Genomic DNA, 21,992 nt, shown 5'->3' with positions numbered 1-21,992 from the left:
GGTGTATGGCGGCAAGAATTTCGACATCCTGCAGTTTAGGGAAGCATTTTACTTCGACGGACTAGCTATTGTGACAGTATCATCTCATTATCATGATTAAGATATCTTGATATCAAATTGGTCGGATGATCATACTCGATTTTGAAACTTGCATATCTGCAGTTCCCTTCAATTGGAACTGTCTATGCATGATGTCCACGATTGAGTCCCGACAAGGAACCCGGTTCAGCTGAGCTCCAGACTAGGCATCTATGGGGACCCACTTGTTGCGGCGGTTATTTACGGCGTGTTTGGTTTTAAAGTTAAGTAGAGTAGAATTTTGATTTTAATTGGATTATAATAATTGTATTGTTGAATTATGAGAAAAAAGTGTGAAAAGATAATTAATAATTGAGAGAATTTAGTATTAAAAATTGAATTGAATGATTAAAAAAATTGAAAACGCTTGACCGTTCCTCAGGGTCAAACTTCGCTATCTCGACGGACACTAGAGCTGAGGGAAAGTCCTAGAAGATTAATGGGCATTCACACTGCAGTTAGGTGGAGGTCCCAGCGGCTGCATTAACTTGTCGGAGCGGCACACATTCTCATCTGATAACTTAGAAGTTTTGGATTCAATACTTGGTGGGCCTATCAACGGGACAATCAATTTCTTTCTGCCAATTGTGTTATCCAATTCCAATGCATGCGACCAGGGAAGGTTCTAGGAACCCCCGACCCTCTTGTCAGTTAGCTCCCAAGCTCTTCAGCAGCAGAAGAGAGCTTGGACCATCCAGAAAAATGGCTGCTTCCCCTGTCTCCCCTACCGCTGCTGTCGGTTCATCTTCTTCAACATTCCATGCCACAGGTGACATTTTGGTCCCAAAGCATGTCTCTTTCTGCTGTCTTACTGGATCACGAGTCACGGATTCTGCCGTGGTATATACCGGAAAAGAAGATGCAGAAAAAAAAAAAAAACTCGCTGTGAAGACTAATTTGGTTATGAAAAATGAGCAACTGCACCCGAAGAATTGCTCTTCATCATATCAGTTTTGGTCCAAAATGGAAGGAAGAGAGGACAAAAAGACTGGAATATATTTAGTCAAACCAGTTTTGAGAAAGCTAAGGTAACATATTTTCATGTGATTTGAAGGAGAGTCCTAGTAAAACAGTCATCCTTCTTAACAAATCATTTAATAGTGCAACAAACGTATACTTTATTGAGGAAGAGGAACCGATCTCCAATGTCAAAACCCTAAACTCTCACTTCATTTTCCGAGCTCCTGTAATGGCTGCTGCTTCCCCTGTTTCCCCTGCATATTCAAGAATCGAGAGTAAAGGTGAATTTCCGTGTCCAGACTTAGTCGAAAAGCCATTTACCGCCCGATATATGTCTCTGTTTATGTTCAATGAAGTGGGTTGGTTGTGAATACACATATGTTTCACTGTTTATATTTTCTTTCACATATGGGGATCTGTTCTCTTGCGCTTATATATTTCGGAAGATTGGTTGATTTTTGAGGTCAGTATGATTAAGTAGTTTCTTGCATTCCAGGAGCCGAGAAATGGCCGAAAACATTTGCACTGAAGAACAAGAGGCCAAATCATCCGAGTCCTCCTTCATACAGCTCTAGAGCTGGAATTCGAGTATCGGCTAGTTCGACAGAGATTCCTAGCAGATGGTACAACTTAGCTGCGGATCTACCAGTTAAACCTCCTCCACCATTGCACCCCAAGACCTTTCAGCCCATCAACCCCGAGGATCTCTCTCCTCTCTTCCCAAATGAGTTGATAAAGCAGGAGGCAAGCCAGGATAGGTTTATAGATATTCCTGACGAGGTTATTGATATTTACGGGCTTTGGCGCCCGACTCCTTTGATCAGGTCTGATTCAAGCTGCGCGTAATTTGTACTTTTGCATATTAGTTTGGTGCTGATAAGAAAAAACTCTGTCGATCCATTTAATCGTTAAATCGCACGTGCCCACCTGCTAGGCTTATGCAACCCTTCACTTGATCTGCGGAATTGGTTCGGTATGCAATTGACTATTGTTCAGCTAGAATAGCCTGGCATCAACATGCCGGATGAATATCATCTGGTTCATAATTCAACACTTATCATCTTAGCTTTCTTTGTATGTATTCTCCGAAACATGAAGAAATGGAAAGCTGCTGGTTTCCGAGACCAGCATACCATCACTTCTTCATTTGCTGGTATAATTGTTTTATTTCCATGAAACTACGCAGTTTAAGTCTTGCATCTCTTATTTGGATACAGAGCAAGGAGGTTGGAAAAGCTTCTCGATACACCTGCTAGGATCTACTACAAGTATGAAGGAGTTAGCCCTGCGGGATCGCACAAGCCCAACTCTGCAGTCCCCCAAGTTTGGTACAATCTACAGGAAGGCATTAGGAAGGTTGTCACGGAGACTGGAGCTGGTCAATGGGGGAGTGCCTTGGCATTTGCGTGCAGTTTATTCGGCCTCGACTGTGAAGTAAGATCTTGAGACCTTAAATCCTACCCGTCATTTTGATTTATGCCAGGTTATTACGCTGCCGGCCTGCTAGAATTTGGATCAGATGTTTATCGATGCAACATTTGCATTCCAACTTCGGCACCCACGAGCAGATGTTTTCCAAAACCGGAAAAGAGCTGGAAAATTTTTTCAGGACATTCATATTAATTCTTGTTGCACTGTTACCCATGATAACTGTTCCGAACTGGGTTCATTCTTCAGCGAATAATTCCTTCCTCTTATACACTTTCTCTGCACAGGTGTGGCAAGTCCGAGCTTCATATGACCAGAAACCATACCGCCGACTGATGATGCAAACATGGGGGGCAAACGTCCACCCTTCTCCTTCAAACATAACAGAGGCAGGTAGGAAGATCCTTGAAGCCGATCCCACAAGCCCCGGAAGCCTGGGGATAGCCATCTCAGAAGCCGTGGAAGTAGCAGGTTTGAAACCTGACACCAAGTACTGCCTCGGGAGCGTTCTCAACCATGTTTTGCTCCACCAGACAGTCATCGGCGAGGAGTGCACAAACCAAATGGAAGCTATAGGAGAGACTCCCGATGTGATCATAGGGTGCATAGGTGGCGGTTCTAATTTCGCAGGGTTGAGTTTCCCGTTTATTCGAGAGAAGCTGCGAGGGAAAATTAACCCGATCATAAAGGCGGTTGAGCCAGCAGCATGTCCCTCACTGACAAAGGGGGTCTACGCATACGACTACGGGGATACTGCAGGAATGACTCCATTGATGAAGATGCATACTCTGGGGCACGACTTTATTCCAGACCCAATTCATGCTGGTATGTGCAGTTATTTCCTGCGAGATATATTTATTTCGCTGAATGTTACTACTCTATTCAGTTCATTGATATGTTCGGTTTTCCTTCTAGGAGGACTGCGTTACCACGGCATGGCACCATTGATATCTCATGTCTATGAACAGGGCTTCATGGAGGCAACTGCTATTCCTCAAAAGGAATGCTTTGAAGGTACTCATATGTTTCACTCGGTACACATGATCGAAACGAGACTGAAACGGGTTCCATAGAAAACCGGGATCGATTATATTTTCTGTTTCCATTCCTTCACATGGCAAACATGGACTTCATTTCTCACATTTAACCAAGAGAATCAGAGAATGACAATTTATGACTAGCTAATGTCAGTAAATGTCCCGGGTTATCATCAGGTGCCATAAAATTCGCCAGGACTGAAGGGATAATACCAGCGCCAGAACCAACTCATGCCATTGCTGCAACCATCCGAGAAGCTCTCCGGTGCAAGGAGTCGGGGGAAACCAAGGTCATACTGATGGCAATGTGCGGGCATGGCCACTTCGACCTCGCGTCTTACGAGATGTACCTGCAGGGGAAGCTGGTCGACTTGTCTTTCGAGGAGGAGAAGATACAGGCGTCACTCGCCAAGATTCCTAATCTGGCAGCATAAGTTTGAGGCGACAAAGGGCTGGCTTGGACATTGCTCAAATAAACATTGACAAAAACCATTGTTGCATTCTAGGTTCACGGACGGCCCCTTTTGTAATCGGAAAAACAAAAAAAAACCATTGTCGCGTTACATTAATGTCGACTACTATTTCCAAGTAGAAATCCGAGAATTGGCTGACATATATCAAACTTCCCGAGCACTCCTATGAGTTTATTAATCAATTACAATATTCAGAAAAAAAAACAATTACAACATATATATAAAAACTAAAGAACTAGACAAGACTTAGACAAGACTAGCTTCATTTAATTTCTTTCGATTTTTTTTTATCATATTCTAATTTTAACAGAACTATGATAATAAATGGTTAGACTCAAAATTTGCGTATAAAAATTAATTTTCTTTTATAATTTATTTAATCTTTTTGAAAATAGAATATTTTTCTCAATAAATTATTAAAAAATATAATACAGATACATTTTTTTATTTCTGTAATATCTTACCTAAGTGACAGCAAAGTTAGCAAGTGCGTAGCCAACAATGTGATTATTTTAATGTGTACGGCTATTAATATTATTGGCAAATAAACTTGATTAATTTATATATTCAACTTATTTAATGATTTTTTTAAGCTTGGATGTTCCAGTTAATCGACAGTCGAACTGACCGAGGAGCTGATCTATGTGTCGGCATAGATTTTTAATGAGGATTACCTCCTAGTAATTAATCTAAAAATTCTCCTAATTTAAAATTAAGTGGTGATACTCAAATCTCATATAAACACAATTCTTTCTCTTGATTTTTTTGATGTAGGTTTCCTTTTTTCTTTTTTTTTTATTACTCCTCAACACTCATGATGGCATGATTTGTAATTTACGCAATGTTCAAGAACTATTCAATAAATGTAAATTTAAAATTAAAAAATTTTTAGGCTACTTAGAAAAATTTAATATTTTTGCATGATAATATATAGCAACAACAGTCATGAAGGTCAGAATCAAATTCCTCAAGTCAATACTTAATTAAAATTCAGGCTCGACAAATTGGTCATATAAAATGAGCAAATTGGTCTTGAGTGTGAGGAAAGACATTATGGTGAATGAGTCAAGTGGGAAAGACATTATGGTGGATGAGTCAAGTGTTACAGGGATGATATAGATATATTACTAGTTGCTAATATACATCCATCGGGGTGATGAAATTTTGGACACTTTGACCCAAAGAGAACAGAGCACATTGGAATTTGAATCTGCAAGAAAAGGAAAATAACAATTATTTGAATAAGTTGAGGTGATTTGTCTTAATAATTAGATTAATCTATTGCTTGTTTCGATAGGAACATTGCACCAAAGCAGTCGTTGAGGGACCTCTTTCAGCCAGAAAAGGAGTTTTATTATATAGTGAACAAAAGTCTCTCTCTCTCTCTCTCTCTCTCTCTAAATGAAAAAAGTTCCTTCGCTTTTTAGAATTAATGATAACGAATTACATAGCCCGCGCGTTGCCGCAGTTAAAGATATTTGTTCAATTATAAATATGTAATTTAACTTATATTCAGAAGCAACATTGTTTGCCTCTTCTTTTTTGCTCATGCGGTTTTTTAAGTACTAAACTATTCTACTATGTTTAGTATTTGAAGTCCAGGCTAATGTCATAGGATTAGTGCAATTGGTCAAACAACTTGCCCTTATTTGTGATTTTTTTATGTAGTTTATCCAAAAACAAATAAAAATACTCTTCCTTATTTTCATAAAAATAATTAGTGAAATTCATATATATGATTGAAAATATATATTACTTGCTTCATAGTTAAATTCTAATTCAATTTAATACAATCATTATATAACATATAAAAATTTTGACCTCCTTATTAAAAATACATGATCGCATTTTTCGACTGACTTTTATTATATGATTATATTGATGCATCTTATCCATGATATTGTTGGCTTATTCAAGTTCTATAAGGAACAATCCCTATTTGAATACTTTATAAATCGACATATAAGACTGAATGAAGAACAATTACATTATATTATATTATATTGTATTGTATTATATTATGTTATATTATATTATATTATTATTATTATTATTTACTTATTTCATGATTAAGTAATATCTATATTTACATCAATTTATTTGCATTTTTAAAAAAATAAAAGAGAAATTTCAGAGTATGAAAATGAACGTACTCTCAGCGAGAACTTCCGAAATGCTTCCAGTTTATATATATATATATATATATATATATATATATATCCTTAACTGTATAAATTTGATATTAATTTTTACTTCGCTATTCACTTAATTATAATACTGATAAATTGGCTCGATTTGAGGGAAAAATACAACTACGTGATTTTATTCTTTTATAATTGAAACATTTTATATTTTATAAAAAATTTAATAAACCACATGATTTTATATACAAATCACTAAAAAAATACATATTGTTTAGCATGTTTTTAACCTCAAAAAATTTTGCAAGAATCACCAATTTTATTAATTATTATTAATTATTACCCTGCTATTCACAAAATGATAAAACTGATAAATTGGCTCAATTTGAGGGGAAAAAAGAGAACTACATGATTTTATTTTTTATAATTGAAACATTTTATTTTTATAAGAAATTTAATAAACCACATGATTTTATATACATGTTGCTAAAATAATACATATTGTTTAGCATGTTTTTAACCTCAATTTTTTTTTGCAAGAATCACCAATATTATTAATTATTTTCGTACTTATAGAGTCTATAAATTGCTACACAAATAATACTGATAGATGCTTATCATGAAATTCATGTATATGTTGCCACTTATGTGGTAAAATGTACTGTCTCCCTATAGTCAAGGGTTTACAAATGGTGAAGAACATATATATACATATACATACAATCAAGCTTTTATATATAAATATATATAATTATGGTCAAATATCTGCATTTCTTTGAGAAATCAAATCATTATAATAAAGCGATAATTTTTCATAATGTGTTTTAGACACATGTATAATATAATAGTTCAGCTATGTAGTTAGATCCAACAACCCGACAATAAAGATCAGACATTTTTTTGGCCATTTTGAGATTTAGATTGATTGATCATTATTTTCATATAATAATTATATTTTTAATAAGTCAATTTTTGTATATAATATAGGTGGTAGTTTTCAGAATACACGTGAGGTTAGAGCCTAGAGGTGATCTGCCCACAAAACTACAAAGGACGATTAATTAATTAACTATGCGATATTCGAATAGGCAAATCATAAAATGAGGTCTCCTCAAGATCAATCAATTAATTTATGCACCACAAATCCAGCATCAGTATGATCTATCAGATCTAAAGTACAACGATACCCCAACAAAAGAGAAGAAAAATAAAAATAGAATAAGATAAAATAAAATAAAAATAAAATGGATCCATAGGAGCCAGCTAAAATGGATGATTAACCGACCTTGTTCAAAGTGGTCCCCTTATGATAAAATTACATGAAAATTAGAAAAACTTCTATTATTAGGTATTTTAGTTTGCATTAAAAAATTCATCTTCTCGTAAACTTTTTCAGGTAATTAACAATATTGAATTTTCATGAGCTTACATGAACTTGGATTTTTTCTTTAAAAACTTAAATTGATAAGTGTTGGTATCCAAATCTCTTATAAATCAATGGTTATTAATTTATATTTTCCATGTGGGATTAATATACTCAATCAACGACATTATTAGTAAATATTTATATTTATATATATAAAGAAATTACGTCGATTAAATTTTATTGAAAAATACATTCATCATAATCAAGGTACTCATATATATATATATATATAAAGCCCTAAACAATAATATAAAGGTCACAGATATCAAAGAGGGATCTCATCATCTCTCTCACTCTTTCTCTCAAGAAGAGCCAAAGATCGAGATGAAGCTTAGAGCAGGAACTCATGAGCTTCCCTTCACGAAACCACCAAAGGTTGTTCTTCTCGTGACCATCCCCTTCATCCTCCTCACACTCATCTCCATCTGCCACCCTTTCAAATATTGGCAGCCCAATACTTACCTCAAGTCCATCACCTTATCTTCCGTTAATAATCCCGATCCTCCCTCCTCTTCTTCTTCGTCCGTCTCGCGAGTTATCGTCAGTGGCAATAATGCCGACACCCGCACCGTCGTGGATGCAGCTAGTGCTGGAGAGTGCGACATATTCTCAGGGGAGTGGGTGCCCAACCGGAGGGCCCCGTACTACACGAACCAGACGTGCTGGGCGATCCACGAGCACCAGAACTGCATGAAGTACGGGCGGCCCGACACCGACTTCATGAGGTGGAGGTGGAAGCCGTTCGGGTGTGAGCTGCCGCTGTTCAACCCGGCCCAGTTCTTGGAGCTTGTTAGGGGCAAGTCCTTGGCCTTTGTTGGTGACTCTGTGGCCCGGAACCAAATGCAGTCCCTCATTTGCCTCCTCTCAAGGGTCAGTATATTGTAGAGAAACCTCATCTCTTGTTCTTTACATTCTCCTTTTTTAACTTTTAAATTTTCATTGATGCGTTACATTTTGTTTTATTTAATTTGCTTTGGAAATATTAGGCAAGACACACTTGGAAAACTGTGAGCCAAAAAGAAAAAAAGAAAAAAGGATCACATGCATATATACATATAGCTAAATATATATGAGCAAACGATATATAAATAGCTAACTAGCAATCGTCAATCCATAATGCATACTTAAAGCCGCTTCTCAATCTTCGGTTTCCATTTGGGAAGCTAAAAACGGAGTGATGATACAATGAAATGAAATTAAAGCTGAGATATGTTTCGACCACCGGATCTATATATCTCCTTTTTGGTATGTCAACTAACATATAGATGTTGTCGCGGCTCTTGTGTTCCACAAAAGTTCACAAGTTGAAGGATCCTCTTCCCGTATAACGATCAAACAAGATGTGTATTGTAGCTGCCTGGTTAATTTATATTATCAAGTTAATAACACATACTTAGATAATGTAGCTGGTGAGTCAAGGGAACGAGTCCAATCAGAGACGTATGCGGTTCTTCTTCTTTGTTGGTCCGAGTCATAAGTGGTTCAGTATAATGATGATATGCATACATACAACTAGACATCATTTAAGTGGACTTATTATTAAGAGTCGATTGAAACAGGTGAAAAGGGGGCCCAACTAATGTGTCCAATATCTCGACGTACGGTAGCAACGTTAGTTTACCTAAGCCCCAGATGCAAACGAAATTCAAGGAGTAGGTAATTGAATGATAATTTTTTAAAAACATATATACATATTATTAAAAAGAAATCCAAGGATTAGGTAGAAGCTGCAGGTAAAGAAAGAACATGTCGCCATGGAAGCTTTTTGCTACATCTATGAAATCTCTTTTTTCCGTAGGCACATGTACGAAATCTCTTTTAACGATGGGTTTTTTGGGTTTTGTATGTATAGAGAGAGAGAGAGTTTCAAATCTAAGGCAGGACATGTTTTCTCTTTTTATATTTGTATAAGTATATAAAGTTGTTTTCTTTCACTCCATCTATATATATATATATATATACACACAACCTAATTTCTTTTGTCTGTATATTTATTTTATGCCTATATGTATATATATTTTTGTGACCTTTTGGTAATTTAATGACAAGGGAAAAGGTCAAATCCATGACTTCTGTAACGTGCAAATTTTCTGTGGATGACGTAGCTGGAAACAATATAAAGTAAGTGCATATTTGGTAACATGAAGGAAGGAAAATAGAACCGGAAGGAATCACCACGCCAAAATCATCAGATTTAGTGTTCCAATTCTATTTCATTTCGTCATATCAAACATGATATAAAACTTCTTAAAATCGGAGTGAAATTATTTCTGTGTCCTACAAATATGGGGACCATAAGATATATCTTTATATATATAGATATCTATTTATTTATTTATAATTATACACATAAATTAATTAAGTATTGGGACAAGGGATGCGAAGGGAATATATAAAGAATCGCCTCCCACGATTGTCGGTAATTGTGCAAGGAGGCACCACTATCTCCAATAATACAAAATTCACGTGACTCTAATTTGTCTTGTGGTTATCATCATACATGCATGTGATGGGAGTTTATACATTTGATAATTTATTTATTTTTTTAATTTCTTTTACTGGAGATTCTAGAAGTTGATGAGATACTCGCAAAAGAAAGAGCAATTGAAATTTCACCTTAACTTATAAAATAGATATAACATGTAGCACACAAGCAACGGGTTTGGCTAGTTGGTTGATATATAAGTGTCATAAATTTTGATTTGAATGTGAAATTATTTGAACGCATGATTCCATCAAGGGCTGTCCTCATTATATCATGAATAAAATTCTACATGAAGTTTCCGCTTACGTCCCGCAACTTAGCCAGGCTGCTTACTTGAATTACATATTATTATCAAAAAAATTCTCAAAAAATAAAAAAAGATAATATATAGAATCATACTATTAGTTATCGTAGTATGTGTGTGTGTATATATATATATATATATACACACATACCTGATGTGTATATGTATCTAGGCCAGTTATTGGATTTCATGAATGTTAGTTACCGTATTAGAGAGCTACTTGGCTCCTAATAAAGAAACCTCGGTGACTTCATTGGTGATCAAATCTAATAGAAAATGATATACTAACCTTCAAATTCGACCTTTATTGACCCGAAAAGGAGTTTTATATTTATTTATTATTTGACTCTCTTGTGAAATGGATCTTGGACACGCATATGATTTCAATTTTTTAATTAGTAAGTCCAAGCTAGTGAAAATTAAATAATGCCAGTTGTTTTCATGAGGGCAATATAGATCCGCATCTCGTTGTGACAAGCCCGACCTAAGAATCATAGCAGGCACGTCAGTCGGTCTTGATTCCAGAGTCATATGGAGTTTGTTTTGTGTCTCGCGTGAGACTAATGTATTAATCGGTAGTGATGTATAAGTGATCTTATAGTAGGCCATTTTTTTGGGTTCTCCATTCCTCGACTGATAGATCAAATGTAGTATCTATTCTTATCGGTATGTCACATTTTTCTATAGGTGGAATACCCTATAGATGCTTCATACACACCCGACGAGCATTTCAAGCGATGGAAGTACGTGACATACAACTTCACCCTCGCGATCTTCACCTCTCCGCACTTGGTGAAAGCAAAGGAGGCGGATGCGGACGGTCCGACCCACACAGGACTCTTCAACCTGTACCTGGATGAGTTCGATGAGCAGTGGACGACCCAGATAGACGAATTCGACTACCTGATCGTCTCCGCAGGCCACTGGTTCTTCCGGCCGCTCGTCTTCTATGAGAAACAACGGCAAGTCGGGTGCCATTTCTGCAGGCTCGAGAACGTGCCAGACCTCACAAAGTTCTATGGCTTCAGAAAGGCATTTAGGACTGCTTTCAGTGCCATCAACAGCAGAAAGAATTACAAGGGCATAACGTACTTTAGGACTTTCGCCCCGTCACACTTCGAGGGCGGGCTGTGGAACGAGGGAGGGAACTGCGTGAGGACGAGGCCGTTTTTGAGCAATGAGACCACCTTAGGCGGCGACGATATGGAGCTCTACCTGATCCAAATAGAAGAATTCCAGAAGGCGGAAAGGGAAGGGAGGAAGAGAGGGCTGAAGTATAGGTTACTCGACACGACTCAGGCTATGCTTCTGAGGCCTGACGGACACCCGAGCAGGTACGGGCATTGGCCCGAAGAGAAGGTCGTGCTGTATAACGACTGCGTCCACTGGTGCCTGCCGGGGCCGATCGATGCTTGGAGCGATTTCTTGCTGGAGATGTTGAAGACCGAGGGACGGAGATCGAGGGAGGAGAAGCTGAGTTCTAGTGACAAGAGATTAAGGGCAATATAGTTTTGTTCAAATAAATGTGCATATCGGCCACGGCTTATCGTGTCGTATTTGTTATATCTTCTTCATCTTCCATTGGTATTCATCATTATGTGGGCGATGCAAATTGCAAGTTTTTTTTTTTTTTCGTTTGCGGTAGCAGACGCAAATTGTAAGTTGATAAATTCATACGTTCTCCCGGCCGGGACTGAGGATGAGATTCGTATACAAGCAGTTTGATCATGGAAAGGGATCGATTTCTTAAAATTCAAGCAATTCACAACCATCCGAATTCAATCATCATCCTTCACATTGTTTATATGGGAAAGTCGATTAAAGCGTTCTGCATGTTAAAGATGCTGAAGCTGAATCTTTTCAGGTTCTTGCACGGTTGCGCCCCGTCTAATATGTTCAAGTAACATGTGATGAAAATTGGTGTATGCTGATGCCCGAACATGGGGTAGTTATAGACAGTATATACTTAAAACGTTTGAATGTAGGCCTATTAAGCCCATCTAATTAATTAGATGGGCCAATTAAATTACAAGACAGCCCATTCTTAATAAACTAAGCAAGACTGATAGTGCATGGGATATATTTTTTTTTCGATTATAAAGGAGATTCATAAATCTAATATGATGAAATAAAAATCATAATACTTACTAAGGGGTATAGAAAATTTCACAATAAAAATCGAACTTGTAATTTCTTAGTTGATAGGTGAGTGCATATGTACTATGCTATGCCTTCTTTCTTGAAAATTTTATTATTTCTTATTGCGATCCAGCTATTAAATTCGAACGACTATTAAAACTTGATTAGTATATGACATATGTTTCGAACGACTAGTAAACTGATCATATATTTCCAAGCAAAAGAAAATATTAGTATATGACATGTTTTTTCTTAAAGATCCTTTCTAACTTCTAAGGCTGTATATTCCAATATATAAAACGATTGACGTATAACCGCTGAATAATGAAGTGTCGGTAAAAGACAAGAGACCACTAATAATGCAACATGACATATATAAATTTAATCGTGATGTTTATTTAATTAAATTGTAGCAGCTTGCACAGTCATGATGGCCGGCATCAAGTCGGCCGCCTGTTCATAGTTTCGACTTAACTTGCATGACGCAAATTCATGTAATATTTAGAAAAAGTGTAGCGCACTGACGCATGACCTCGTTTGGTAATTAAGAAATTTTATATTTAATTATAATAATGGGATTACCGACTCGCACAATATTTTATTAGTTATTAAAATTTATTTTATTCTAATAAGTCCATAAACTTTCTTTATAATCCAAAAAACGTAATATTAGTTTAATTTAAGGCCCAACAACATTGATTTAGAGATTAAGAATTTTTCTCGGAACAGAATTCATGGGATTTTGAATTTGTCAAAGAATCATTGTTGAGAAAAATGAAAAGGTCAAAGAAGATTTGGCCATCAAAAAGTTTTTGGATAAGTTAAAATAATTAATAATTATAACAATTACTCAAATAATTAATACTTATTTTCAATTCTATTAGTATTTTTTTCACGCCACATATGAGATGCAGGATAAAAAAAGAAATCCGGTATCGAGAATATATTTACTTGACAAATATATAATGATCGCTTCCCATGAAATGTTTGCAAGATTTCGGCATTTAAGGGGCAAAATATTCTTGCTTCCCTTGAGTCAAAGGTTCATATATATATATATATATGTATGTATATATATATTCATTTACAAACCTACATACTTCTTCAAGTGGGTTTTCATATAAATCTGGTGAAATTTCTGCATTTCTAAAACTATGTATATATTTTCATCAATTTACACTATTTGATATTCAAAAATCTAATGAATCACGGTTAATTTAGAGTTAAACATGGCTAATGTATTATGGGATAAAACTCTCTTAATCGTGACATTTTTCTAGTTACAAGATTTGAGTTGAGAACTTATTTAAGAAAACATATGTCAAACCAATTTGAATCAATCTAGGTCGGGAAACGGCTTCTGCTTTGGAAATTGAATGTGTTGCAATAAACGGTATACAAGTCCAGTGATTTTGGATTGAGAGAAGAAATAGATCAGATCGGATTCTTCTTTGGCCACTTAATTAGAGATTAGGTCGATGGATTATTGATTTATATGTGAATGATAAGCGTTGACTTTTTAAATTACAAACATGACACATGGGTTTAGACTTCTGCCCACAACCTGTCCGATCGAATTAGTTAAAAAGTAACACGCATTGGAAAATATAGATATACCGTGTGTCATGGTGTGTTTTTCCAAGATTAATTTGAGCATCAAAACTGACCAAATTCAAAGCACAACACATGATGCACCAAATGAGAGTGAATATTAGGGGTCTAAACAGCCAGCTAATATCATTAACTAGCCGGCCATGCATGTTCATACTTGCCCCATATGATCATATTACATGATAAACTTCGAATTTTTTATCAGTTAGCAATTAGGGAATGGAAACAAAATGAGTGCAAAAAGTTTCGTTGATAAGAGTTGAATTCAGACTTTCTTGATATGAGTTGAAGAATACTATTGCACTGAACCATTATATATTAAACAAAAAAAAAGAAGAAGAAAGAATTCAACAGGAAAAAAAAAGAAAGAAAGAAAGAAAGAAAGAAAGAGTTTTTGCGTGTTCTCATTAAATACACAAGAATGAATCTTTTTATTTATAATAATAAAAAAGTATAAACTTTTCATATTTTTAAAATTATAATAGGGCATCGAATTTTCTGTTAATTTATACGGAATCGAGACCACATAGGGCGTCAACAACTCCAATCTGGGGGAGGGCGCTGATGACCCAATCAAAGGGTGGTGGCTGGAATTGAGGCCCCAACCCCTCGAAATCGGGAGAACCCTTAAATTGGGAATTCTCCTGATTTCGGCAGGTGGAGCCACGATCCCGGCCATCACCTCTCCTTTCGATTGGGGTCGTTGACGCCCTTCCCTAGATTGGGGTCGCCGATGCCCTCTATAACCTTGATTCCGTCCAAATTAACGAAAAATTGGACATCGTGCTAGAATTTTTATTAAATCAAAAGTTTGTACACATTTAGGTTAAGAAAAAAAATTCGTGCTACAATTATTAAAATGCGAAAAGTTTATATATTTTTTATTATTAACCCTTTTATTTATTTGCTTTATGGATGAAGGATCTGAATGGGACAATTTATTTATTAAAAAAAACTCATTAAAGCCTTACTATTTTAAAGATTATTCACAAGCAAGAGTTTATACAAAATCCTAAAACATATGGCAATTATATGTAATATCCCCACATTTATTGTCTTTTCTAAATAAAATCGCACACGTTTAAAGTTTAATTAGAAAACAATGACCACAAAGCAAGAATTTTTTTCCAAGTTAAGCCAAGCCACTGTGCTGGCCTGAGGCATCTTTTCCATATGACAATTTTTTTTCTTCCCGATCTAACCATTTGAAATGCTGGAAAATTAAATTTACATAAATAAGTCGTCCGAGGGGCTGGTGGCCTTGCCGGGGCCGACCTATGATAAAGGTCAGATACATCAAATTAGAGGGAATTAATATGATCACAACTCTTCCAAAGAGATCGATGAAGCCCAAAGCAAGAGCTCGTGAGCTTCCCTTCGGAAGACCTCCCAAGGTTGTTCTTGTTGTGACCACCTCCCTCATCCTCATCACCCTCATCTCCATTTACCACCCTTTCGAATATCAGCAGCCCGATTACCAGTCGCCGGAAATTTCTAGTCACAATCCTCCTCCTCCTCCTTCTCCTCCTCCTCCTCCTCCAGTCACGCAAGTCACCGTTAGAGACAAAAATGTTGTTGATCCTGTTGTGGTTGATACGGATACGACCGGTGCTAATAATAAAGAGTGCGACATATTCTCGGGGGAGTGGGTACCAGACCCAAGCGCGCCGTACTACACGAATGAGACTTGCATGGCGATCCACGAGCACCAGAACTGCATGAAGTACGGGCGGCCCGACTCCGGATTCATGAAGTGGAGGTGGAAGCCGTTTGGGTGTGAGCTCCTGCTATTCAAACCGACCCAATTCTTGAAGATTGTAAGAGGGAAGTCCATGGCCTTTGTTGGAGACTCCCTCGCAAGGAACCATGTGCAGTCTCTCATTTGCTTACTGTCCAGGGTGAGTATTGAAAATCAGTTCTCTTTGATTAGCCATTTCTCGGCGTTTTCAAGATAGAGCGGATACGCTATGTGTTCTTATATATCGGCATGTCAAATTTCTTTCTAGGTGGAGTACCCTAAGGACATTTCATACACATCGGACGAGCGCTTTAAACGGTGGAATTATGTGACGCACAACTTCACGCTCGCGATGTTCACCTCTCCGCACTTGGTGAAAGCAAATCAATCGGACCCAGACGGTCCAGCTCACTCAGGAATCTTTAATCTCTACCTGGACGAGGCCGATGAGCAGTGGATAACCCAGGTAGACGAACTCGACTACCTGATCATCTCAGGAGGGCACTGGTTCTTCCGTTCGCTCATCTTCTACGAGAAACAACGACGAGTCGGCTGCCATTTATGCCAGCTCAAGAACGTACCATACCTCTCGAACTTTCATGGCTTCAGAAAGGCACTTGGGACCGTTTTCGGTGCCATTAACAGTAGGAAGAATTACAAGGGAATAACCTATCTCAGGACTCTCTCGCCATCACACTTCGAAGGCGGACTGTGGAATGCTGGAGGGGACTGTGTGAGAACAAAGCCGTCTTCTCGCAATGAGACAACTCTAGGCGGCGAAGAGACGGAGCTGTATGCGATCCAAAAGGAAGAATTCCGAAAGGCCAAGGCAGAAGGGAGGAAGAGGGGGCTGAAGTACAGGTTACTTGATACAACTCAGGCTTTGCTTCTGAGGCCCGACGGGCACCCGAGCAAGTACGGGCATCCGCCTAATGAGAAGTGGTATAATGACTGTGTTCACTGGTGCCTGCCAGGGCCGGTCGATGCTTGGAGCAATTTCTTGCTGGAGATGATGAAGATAGAGGGTCGGATATCGAGGGAGGAGAAGTGAGCCCTAGTGGCGACATAGTTTTGATTCAGTAGATGTTTATACATATATATATCCATGCGGGCTTACCGTTTCGTACCTGTCATATCTTCGAATTCGATTGGTATATTCATTGTGTGGGCGATGCTAATTGAGGTCGATAATTCCACATGTTCCTCCGGAAATGAGATGAGATTCATATATATAAAAGTTTGATCATAAGAAAAGGGATCGATTTCTTTGAGGTTTTGCATTCGATCTTGAACTTACAGAAGTGCTTGTATAGTCCTTTCAAGTTCTTGCGGCCCGTCTATTGTGTCCAAGTACATAGTAAATATAACCTAAAACCAAGCGGTAACGCATAATCTCGCTTGATAAGAGATTTTAGATTCGATACTCGTATTCCTTTATTAGCTATTAGAATATATATTTTATTATACTAAATTCACGAATCTCCTTTTAATCGTCGGCACTTAAATGAGAACTTAGTTTCGATCAATACTTCGTGAATATTTGGATTTAGGACCATCAACCCCATCTAATTCGATGAGCCAGCTACTTACAGAATGGCCCATTATGAGAGAGTCTTATATATCTTAAGTCCTCCTTCCCATTAATTAGTTAGTTTATTGCACTTTATAAGTACGTAAACTAAGCAAGAGCGTAAGTGACAATTTTTTCTTTCGATGGTATGTATGTGACAATTTTATTATTTTAATGTGCGATTGTCAATCAAAAATATAAATGGCAGAGTAGGAAATGTTATTTGCTGTCTTAGCTGTCTAATACAAATGATTTCCAAAACTTGATTACTTAATGACATACCTTTTGTTTATGATTTTTCTTAAGCTGTACGTTTCAATATATAAAATTATGGTCGAACTGGGGGAAAGTGAAATAATCAAGTGTCCATAAAAAGACAAGAGATCATTCATATATTCAATTTGAAACGTGAGATACATAAATCAATATCAAAATTTACGCGTAGAACGAATCGAGCCATTTATTTTACGCTGGATCATAGTGGGCACGGTCATGAAGGTCAGCATCAACTCAGCCTGTTTAACATGAAGGAGTTGTTCGACTCCTAGAAAAGGAGCATGAGGGGCACCAGTTGGCTCGAATTTATATCCTTAGTGACTTGCGAGTTATCCTTAATTGAAGATGGAAAATTCGTTACACTTACAAAGAAGGAAGTAGAGTAGACTAGTTAGCGGATCGCGCTTATGCAACCATTCCATTCCATGCCATTTCTTGAAATTTCTGCATTTTTTTTTTGTACAGCTAGTCCATCGCTTGAATTATTCATTTATATATTCATTTATTTATTTATTTGTTGGCAATTTTACATAATCTCTACATTTTTCTTTTAATAAGTAAACTTGTTATGTGTATACCCCATAATGGCCGCACCGCTACTAAGGCTGTTTAGGTAACCAAAAAACCGAAAATCAGACCGAAAATATAGTTTGATTAAGGTTTTTTTAAAAAAAATTTGTTAACATGGTTTGGTTTTTGGTTTTTAAAGTTGAAAATCGACTCAAACCATTTGTTTGTATGGGCCTTGCAAGCCTTATCATGGAGCTAATTGTTCTTCTTTTTTTTCCTCGTGTCTTGAATTATGAACTTGATTTGTTTTGCTACTTTGTGAATTGAACATGATTATTTAGCTGGCCACTTTGTGGATTATATAACTTTTAAAGTAAATAAAGATTAGGTTCGAGATATTTTATTGCAGGTTTTTTGTTGTTTGAAATGTATTAGGTATGATATTTTGTGACTTTCTGCATAAATAAAATTGGCATGAATATGTCCCTATACGAGATTATAATTCCTCATAATATTAGGGATGATACAACTCAAACGGATATCAGATTATTCGGCTAATCGGACAAAACAAATCGAATTCTATAATTCGATTATATTAAAATAATATACTTTGGATATGGACATAATTTATTTTTAAAAAAACTGAAACTTATGACTTGGTTATAATTAGATTAGAAATATATATATATATATATAATTCGGATTCTTAATTTGACTTCTTATAATTAGAGATTTAGATCCATGGATTATTAATTTATATATGATGATTGCTTTCTTATAGGCGTCGCCTTTTTAAAAGATACACATGAGGTTAGACCTCTGCCCGCATTAGTTAAACAGAGTAACATGCACAGGAATTTTTTTTTAATTCAATTATAAAAGAGTTCATAAACCTATAGAGATTGAAATTAATAGATAAGAGGGAAAAAAAATAAAGAGACATTAACCTCTGCCGTTTATTTTCAGGGTTAAAATCACAAAAACTTTAACTTTAACTTTAACTCAATCCACTACACAATAAAAATACACATTTCCCAAGTCAAAAATTTTAACTTTAACTTTAACTTTAACTCAACGCACTACACAACATTTGTCCTTTTCCACAATCAAAATCAAAATTACTTTAACTCTGAAACCAAACGCACCGTGAAATTCCCAGCAATAAGACTTCTCGACCCCAGATCAAGAACAATATTACTATACCAAACTATCTTTTCAATATGCCATGTGCTTTTACAAAATTAATTTAAGCATCAAATTCACCAGTTCCAAAGTACAAAACGTGATGCACCAAATGCGGGTGAATATTGAGTCCAACAGCCAGCTAATCATCATTAACTACTGATTAGCCAACCATGCAACTTCCATTTTAAAATGTTTTAGTTAGTTAAGGACACAAACATATCCGTGAACCCTTTTTCTTTTATTCTTTTTTAAACCAAGGACCTAAATGAGACAATTTAATATTAACTAATTACTAAAGGTCATATACTTGGAAATTTCTTCCGAGAAAAAAAAAATATATATATATATATACACACACACTTGGAAATTTCATTTTTAAAGATCATCCATTAACAGAGAAAAAAAATGATATACTCTGGCAGAAGCTCTTGCTTGAAATTTAAATATTCGATTTTAATATCTATCACTTTACTAGATCTATTCACTTTTACCATATCCCGAATACAATACACACACACATACATACATATATATATATATATGTATGTATATATTGATGAGGAGGAGCTAAAGATTACTCATATAAGTCGTCTAAGGGGTTGGTGGCCAGCAGATCATATTATTAAAAAGGATAGATATGATATATCAAAGAGGGATATGATCTCTAGATAGCTACCCTCTCAAACACTCTACACTGGCATATATCAGAAAGATCGATGAAGGCCAGAGCAGGAGCTCATGATATTATTCCCTTCGGGAAACCTCCGAGTGTAGTTCTTGTTGTGACCATCTCCTTGATCCTCATCACCGTCATCTCCATTTACCCCCATTTCGAGTATCATCGTCAACCTGATTACCTCGAATTCGCGATTTCTATTCGTGATCCTCCTCCCTCTTCTTCTACTCCGGCTTCGATCTCGCGAGTAATTGATGTTAGAGACGACAATGTCAATCATACTATCGCTGATTCGGATGCCGGTGCTAATAGAGAATGAGACATATTCTTGGGGGAGTGGGCGCCGGACCATAGCGCCCCGTACTACACGAATGAGACATGCATGGCGATCCACGAGCACCAGAACTGCATGAAGTACGGGCGGCCCGACTCTGGCTTCATGAAATGGAGGTGGAAGCCCTTCGGGTGCGAACTCCCACTGTTTGACCCGACCCGGTTCTTGGAGCTTGCGAGAGGGAAGTCCATGGCCTTTGTTGGGGACTCTCTGGCAAGGAACCAAGTGCAGTCCCTCATTTGCTTACTCTCCAGGGTGAGTATATATAAAATCATCCGCGCATCTGGTCTTGACATTCCCGAGTTATAGAATCGTCGCATGCCCGTAAGCCGGTCACAAATTGAATTTCGACGTTCATATGGATGGAGTACGTTTTCTGTTCAGTGCTAGTCTTATTTATCGATTATAATTAGTAATGTGGATGATCAGTAGGCCTTCATATGGTATCTGTTCTTTCTAGGTGGAGTACCCTAAAGATGCATACACGCCGGACGAGCGCTTTGTCAAGCGGTGGAATTACGTGACATACAATTTCACCCTCGCGACGTTCACTTCCCCTCACTTGGTGAAAACGAATCAATCAGATCCGGATGGTCCCGCGCACTCAGGAATCTTCAATCTCTACCTGGATGAGATCGATGACCATTGGCTGGCCCATATAGACGAATTCGACTATCTGATCATCTCCGGAGGGCACTGGTTCTTCGGTTCGCTCATCTTCTATGAGAAACAACAACGAGTTGGTTGCCATTTCTGCATGCTCGAGAACGTGCCGTACATCTCAAACTTTGAGGGCTTCAGAAAGGCATTGAGGACCGTTTTCAGTGCCATCAACAGTAGGAAGAATTACAGGGGAATAACGTATCTCAGGACACTCTCGCCATCACACTTCGAAGGCGGGCTATGGAACGATGGAGGTGACTGTGTGAGAAAAAAGCCGTTTTCGAGCAATGAAACCACCTTAGGCGGCGAAGAGACAGAGCTGTACATGATCCAAAAGGAAGAATTCCAGAAGGCTGAAGCGGAGGGGAGGAAGAGGGGGCTGATGTACAGGTTACTTGACACAACTCAGGCTTTGCTCTTGAGACCGGACGGGCACCCAAACAAGTATGGGCATCCGCCCAATGAAAAATGGTTTAACGACTGTGTCCACTGGTGCCTGCCTGGGCCGGTCGATGCTTGGAGCGATTTCTTGCTGGAGACGATGAAGACCGATAGTCGGAGATAGAGGGAGGCGGCCAGAGATCAAGGGCAACATTGTTTTGGTTCATTAAATGCGCATACCCGATGGCTTATCATATTTGTCATATCTTCAACATTCTTTTTTTCCCTGAATAGACAATTTCAACTTCCTTTGATATTCATTATGTGGGTGATGCAAATTGTAAGTTGCTACATCATCATGTACCACTGCAGCAGAGGATTGAATTCCATGTGCACAATATTTCCATCATAAGAGGGACTTCTTTTAATTCAGACGTCGATCGGCAAGCTCTTGGATTTAATTCCCGTTTCCAGCTACACGAATTCGGTGTTCTGAAAGTTAATCAAACTGTTTGGCACATTAATGTTCCAGCAGTCGGATCTTTCCAGTGCTCAAGGATCGTAGAGTACAGCTGGA

General features: G+C 37.4%; 3 protein-coding genes and 1 pseudogene across 4 annotated transcripts; all 4 read left to right on the top strand.

Moving 5' to 3' along the window:
- Positions 1–694: 694 nt before the first annotated feature.
- Positions 695–4,125, top strand: LOC116206328 (tryptophan synthase beta chain 2). 2 transcript variants are annotated; one of them, XM_031539159.1, is made up of 6 exons: positions 695–847; positions 1,535–1,862; positions 2,256–2,472; positions 2,754–3,291; positions 3,382–3,480; positions 3,681–4,125. In XM_031539159.1, exons 1-6 carry the CDS (start codon positions 781–783, stop codon positions 3,935–3,937), a joined length of 1,506 nt encoding a protein of 501 aa, XP_031395019.1. In that variant the 5' UTR covers positions 695–780; the 3' UTR covers positions 3,938–4,125. The 2 variants fall into 2 exon arrangements, with proteins under 2 accessions (XP_031395019.1, XP_031395020.1); XM_031539160.1 differs by lacking the exon at positions 695–847 and adding an exon at positions 1,097–1,319.
- A 3,657-nt stretch (positions 4,126–7,782) lies between these two features.
- Positions 7,783–12,066, top strand: LOC116202229 (protein trichome birefringence-like 19). The gene is made up of 2 exons (XM_031533688.1): positions 7,783–8,413; positions 11,020–12,066. Exons 1-2 carry the CDS (start codon positions 7,868–7,870, stop codon positions 11,839–11,841), a joined length of 1,368 nt encoding a protein of 455 aa, XP_031389548.1. The 5' UTR covers positions 7,783–7,867; the 3' UTR covers positions 11,842–12,066.
- Positions 12,067–15,172: 3,106 nt separating this feature from the next.
- Positions 15,173–17,089, top strand: LOC116203268 (protein trichome birefringence-like 19). Its single transcript, XM_031534941.1, has 2 exons — positions 15,173–15,980; positions 16,089–17,089. Exons 1-2 carry the CDS (start codon positions 15,360–15,362, stop codon positions 16,869–16,871), a joined length of 1,404 nt encoding a protein of 467 aa, XP_031390801.1. The 5' UTR covers positions 15,173–15,359; the 3' UTR covers positions 16,872–17,089.
- A 2,907-nt stretch (positions 17,090–19,996) lies between these two features.
- LOC116204744 lies at positions 19,997–21,847 on the top strand (annotated as a pseudogene).
- Positions 21,848–21,992: the final 145 nt, after the last annotated feature.

The sequence above is a fragment of the Punica granatum genome, chromosome 4 (genome assembly GCF_007655135.1).
Source record: "Punica granatum isolate Tunisia-2019 chromosome 4, ASM765513v2, whole genome shotgun sequence".
NCBI classification, from domain to species: Eukaryota; Viridiplantae; Streptophyta; class Magnoliopsida; order Myrtales; family Lythraceae; genus Punica; species Punica granatum.
The sequence above is the reverse complement of the archived record's forward strand: the minus strand, read 5'-3'. Positions and strand labels throughout refer to the sequence as shown.

Excerpts from the sequence above, each read along its gene's own strand:
- LOC116203268 (XM_031534941.1), top strand. The coding sequence starts at position 15,360 with ATGATAAAGGTCAGATACATCAAATTAGAGGGAATTAATATGATCACA. Across the intron at positions 15,981-16,088 it reads TCATTTGCTTACTGTCCAGG|GTGGAGTACCCTAAGGACAT; the intron begins GTGAGTATTGAA and ends ATTTCTTTCTAG.
- LOC116206328 (XM_031539159.1), top strand. The coding sequence starts at position 781 with ATGGCTGCTTCCCCTGTCTCCCCTACCGCTGCTGTCGGTTCATCTTCT. Across the intron at positions 2,473-2,753 it reads TATTCGGCCTCGACTGTGAA|GTGTGGCAAGTCCGAGCTTC; the intron begins GTAAGATCTTGA and ends TTCTCTGCACAG. Across the intron at positions 3,292-3,381 it reads TCCAGACCCAATTCATGCTG|GAGGACTGCGTTACCACGGC; the intron begins GTATGTGCAGTT and ends TTTTCCTTCTAG.
- LOC116202229 (XM_031533688.1), top strand. The coding sequence starts at position 7,868 with ATGAAGCTTAGAGCAGGAACTCATGAGCTTCCCTTCACGAAACCACCA. Across the intron at positions 8,414-11,019 it reads TCATTTGCCTCCTCTCAAGG|GTGGAATACCCTATAGATGC; the intron begins GTCAGTATATTG and ends ATTTTTCTATAG.